Here is a 5,120-nt window from a genome sequence, read left to right as displayed (position 1 = left end):
CTGTCTTCAATTCCCTCCTCCTGTGTTATTTTATTATAAAACATATTATGTCCTTTGTAATACTAAAATATATATATATATATATATATATATGTATGTTTATAATCTCATGTACCTACATGCTTTATGATAGAATCAGATATGCATGAGATCAGGCAAATTAATGTTTATGATCTCATTATTTACTTTGAGGTAATTGGATGTTGAAAGTTTATATACTAAAATTATGCACAAAATATTTACTGTATTTATTTATTTCTAGTATGTTTAAAGAGAAGGAACAGAACACTATCCTAACTGTGAATTGTGGAGCACCTGGGTATATTAAAGTAGACTCAATCTGACCACATTCTTACTGAGTCTTGGTTACATTTACAATGATCTCCTCTCTGCTTGTAGTGAGCAGCCTGAGGGGGTGTGATGGAGCTGAACAGGACCCAGCTGACTGAATTTGTTCTCAGAGGAATAACAGATCGTTCAGGGCTGCAAGCCCCCCTGTTCCTGGTGTTCTTTCTCATTTATGTTATCACCATGGTGGGCAACCTTGGCTTAATCTTTCTCATCTGGAAAGACCCTCATCTTCACACACCCATGTATCTTTTCCTTGGAAGTTTGGCTTTTGCTGATGCCTGTACTTCATCCTCTGTGACACCAAAGATGCTTACGAAATTTTCAAATAAGAATGACATGATATCCATGGGTGAGTGTTTTGCTCAATTTTATTTCTTTTGTTTAAGTGTAACTGCGGAATGCTTCATTCTGGTAGCTATGGCCTATGACCGCTATGTAGCCATATGCAACCCTCTGCTCTATGTAGTGGTAATGTCCAACAGACTCTGTATTCAGTTCATAAGTGTATCTTATCTAATTGGATTTCTACATGGTCTACTTCATGTAGGACTGTTATTCAGATTAACGTTTTGTAGTTCCAATGTTATAGATTATTTCTACTGTGACATCCTGCCACTTTATAGGATTTCTTGCACCGACCCATCTATCAATGTACTGGTAGCTTTCATTATGGCTATTTTATTACAAGTGAGTACCTTCATGAGTATTATAGTCTCCTATGTCCGTGTCCTTTATGCCATCCTGAGAACAAAGTCTGAGAGTGGCAGAAACAAAGCCTTCTCTACTTGCAGTTCCCACCTGTCATCTGTGTCTTTGTTTTATGGCACTCTCTTCATCATATATGTCCTCTCTGGCTCTGACACAGATAATTATCAGGGTAAAATGTATTCACTGTTCTATACCATTATCATTCCTCTGCTAAACCCCTTCATTTACAGCCTAAGAAACAAAGACGTCATCGGTGCCTTGAGAAAACTCAGAGAATGATGACTGTTTTCTGAAAACTTGAAGATGTTTTGTATCACCAGATTGTCTCTTTCTAAGTACATCATAACATTTTGTCCTTGTACTTTGGATGTAATAGGGATTGTATTTGCATATTGTGAATAAAGCAATAGAATATAGACTTAAAATGACTGTCTTGTGTTATTATTTGTATTATTATCATCACAAAATAATGACGTCTTTAAGGAAAGATATAAATTGTTTTCTAGTTCAGTCAAAGGAGAGTATAAATTATCCACAAAAGTATTGTCTTTATTAGATTAGTACGTTTTCCTTGACTTGACATGTCTTTAAATTATTGAAAGCAAAACTTCATATGTCATGTGTATAGATTTACTCTCGTCTCTACTGATTATTTTTTTCTGATTTATACACATTTGCCCCACATGTAGTCATATGTATCATCTGACACTGTTCTCTGTCATCCTCCTCCCACACACCTGCTGATTCTCTCACTGCCAAAGTGTCCCCCACCCTACTTTCCTGTCTTTGTCTATGTGGATGTGCTCCACTGCTGTTGTTGCATAATTGCAATGACCATGTCGAATACAGAAGACAGGGTTTCACTGACCCCCCGCCCTTCTCTGGCTGTTACACACCTCTGCCCACTCTACTATCATGTTCCTTAGGACTTGGAAGAAGCGATTATATTTGGACTACTCACGGCTGAGAACTCAGCAGTTCCTCATTTTCAAAATTATGGCCAGTTGTTGAAACAATTGTGTTTTTTAAAGAATTTCACTCATGAACAAAATGATTACACCCTTTCGATGCCTCTGCCTTCCCTTGCAATTTGTCATGTCACCTATGTTCTATTTCATTCTCAAGCTCTTTTTTTGAGACTCTGTATTAACCATTGTCCTCCACATTATGAAGCTCCTGTAGTCTAGGATGAAATATACACTAGTCTGTGGCTAATAATAGGTGTCCATAAAGCAAATTAGTGAAGTTTACACCACAGTACTTGTGAACTCGCTAGCTAGGTGATTTTGGTCAGGTGGTTTCCAGTACCGGGTATAGACCTCTTTCCTTGCAGTGCTTATAAAACCCAATCATTAAGCAATAATTTGACCCTAATTATTGTGCTGGTTCTGAATCACTGGGCACAGATTGCCTGAGAGATGTTTGAGCTATTGATGAGTTTTCTCTCCCTGTAGCCTGAATAGCATTTTCTGGTCCTATGAAGGACAGGGCTGCTTATCAGGGAGAAAGCTTCTAGCCTGGCTTCAGTCCGTTGTCTCACTGTTCTGTGGCAGTGTACAGTGCTTTCAGTGACAGAGCCTTACCATATAGTCCTGGCAGGTAATTAAGGAAAAATGCAATAAATTGTTTTTATTTGGTACCTCTGCTGTCTCCATAATTTATTAAAGAAAAGTTATTCGGCACTTGACAATGAGGTTCTCCTTAAAACCCCTATGGATTCTGGCAGCAGAATTAATCAGAAAGACAGAGTACCCCAGTTTAAACTTCTTCTATTATAATCATTTAAATTACTAATTTTAGTTTGCTTTCAAATTCATAGGTTTCTTTGTTAATTTAACTAAAACCTATCTTTTAAAATCATCTTAATTCATTCTCTCAGATTTCTGGAAATGTGATTACATAATCTGTGTATGACAGGGATATCTTTAGGTTTTATATAATAATTGTATATTACACATTTCACATTGTATTTGATAGAGACTAAAAAACAATACTAGCAGTAACACTGATTCTTCTAAACAATCAATATCAGAAAATATTGAATGTTTCTTTATCTGACAGAGGTTGATCATTGCTTTCGTTAAATATTTTCTCCCTTGCATTGTGACTTTTCTATCAGTTTTTGTAGCTTTGGTTTTTTTTGGGAAAAAATGTACACACATACACACACACACACACACACACATACACACACACACACTCTCACACACACACACCTTCACCCCCTCTAATCCCCATTTTCCCCCTCTGGATACTTTCTTCTTACCTCATTCTTTTTGATTAATATAGAATTTTACAGTCAAAATATTTCATTATGATTTTATCTTACGTAGGATCAAAATAAGATATTAAATTGATAAATTAACCCCCCTAAAAGGTTGTGTCCATAATTGAGTAGTTATGAATACCAGGATAGTGATCTGAAATTTGATATTTTGACCAAGGGAACTGAGCACAGAGCACACAAATGTATAAATAATAAAACCTAGGAAACGGACAGTCTTCAAAACAGGGTGTGCAAAATTGTATATTCTTTAATATTGAGAACAATTAAAAGGAACTGACATTCTCATTATACAAAAAAAATCAACTCAAAGTTAGTTAATCGTTTAAATAAAGGTTATATCATAGAGTCTACTTCTACGAAGAAGCAAATCCCTCATTTATTGAACAATCCCTGAAACTCATAAGCAAGAAAAGTTAAATTTAGACCAGAAAGCTTCTGCACAAAAGTCCTTAACATAAACGAATGAGGATATATAACATATGTAATGGGACAAAACATATTCAAGCCATGAATTTGACAGGTTAGATATAAAAGACACAAAGAACAGAAGCAAGAACATTGTGAAAATGTTTAAAAGAAATTACAGGATATGGATATTTTATAAAATGAAGATGTAATAATGTCTAGCAAACTACACACACACACCTGGATGTCCTGGAACTCACTTTGTAGACCAGGCTGGCCTCGAACTCAGAAATCTGCCTGCCTCTGTCTCCCAAGTGCTGGGATTAAAGGTGTGCACCACCACGCCCAGCAAAATGATGTTTTTTTTTTAAATATAAATAATATAATCAGGAAAGAAAGTTTATATTTTCAAACTATTGAAATATGAATATATGAGCATTTAACAGTATTGTTTAAATGAAAGTAAAGCTGTGTATATATTAAGTTAATTTTCTTATTAATAATTTTATTCATTTACATTTCAAATGATATTGCTTTTCACAGTTTCCCCTCCACAAATCCCCCATCTCATTCCTCTGCATGCCTCTCCCATTTGCCTCTATGAGGGTGCTCCTCCACCTTGTCAGCCAATCTCACCTCACTTCCCTAGCATCCCCTTATGCTGGGCATCAAGCCTCCATAGGACCAAGGGCCTCCCCTCCCATTGATGTAAGATAAGGCAATTCTCTGCTACATGTGTATCTGGAGCCATGGATCCCTCCATGTACACTCTTCGGTTGATGGTTTAGTTTCTCAGAGCTCCGGGTGGTCCAGTTAGTTGATATTGTTTTTTTTTTTTTCCTATGGGTTTGCAATACCCTTCAGCTCCTTCATTCCTTCCCCTAGCTCTTCCATTGGGGTACCTGGGCTCAATCTGATGGTTGGCTGTGCATATCTGCATATGTATTAGTCTGGTGCTGGGAAAACCTCTCAGAGAACAGCTACTATGAGGCTCCTGTCAGCAAGCACTTCTTGGCATCAACAACAGTTTCAGGTTTGGTGTCTGCAGATGGGATGGATCCCCAGGTTGTGTGGAAAGACAAAGAACAGAGATTGAAGGAAAGGTCATCAACTTAATTTTGTTTGTTTGTTTGTTTGTTTGTTTGTTTTTTGAGAATTATCAACTTAATTTTTCACAGTATGCTGTTACTAATACTTTATATGCATGTGTAACCATATGAATGCTTAAAAGGCAGGAAATTCATAGATATTATGTGTATTCCCAGATATCATTGAGATTGAAGCAATTTGTTTTCCTTGTGCTTTTACATCATTTTATTGCCTTTAATATTTTCTGCATGTATCAAAAATAAAAACTTTTCTAAATATA

The 5,120-nt window shown here is 36.2% G+C and overlaps 1 protein-coding gene across 1 annotated transcript; it reads left to right on the top strand.

Moving 5' to 3' along the window:
* Positions 1-420: 420 nt before the first annotated feature.
* LOC110287937 (olfactory receptor 5AC1-like) lies at positions 421-1,338 on the top strand. Its single transcript, XM_021154424.2, has one exon. It carries the CDS (start codon positions 421-423, stop codon positions 1,336-1,338), a length of 918 nt encoding a protein of 305 aa, XP_021010083.2.
* Positions 1,339-5,120: the final 3,782 nt, after the last annotated feature.

This window comes from Mus caroli, unplaced genomic scaffold (assembly GCF_978045245.1).
Source record: "Mus caroli unplaced genomic scaffold, Mus_caroli_1 scaffold_17, whole genome shotgun sequence".
NCBI classification, from domain to species: domain Eukaryota; kingdom Metazoa; phylum Chordata; class Mammalia; order Rodentia; family Muridae; genus Mus; species Mus caroli.
This window is presented reverse-complemented; position numbering and strand designations above follow the sequence as displayed.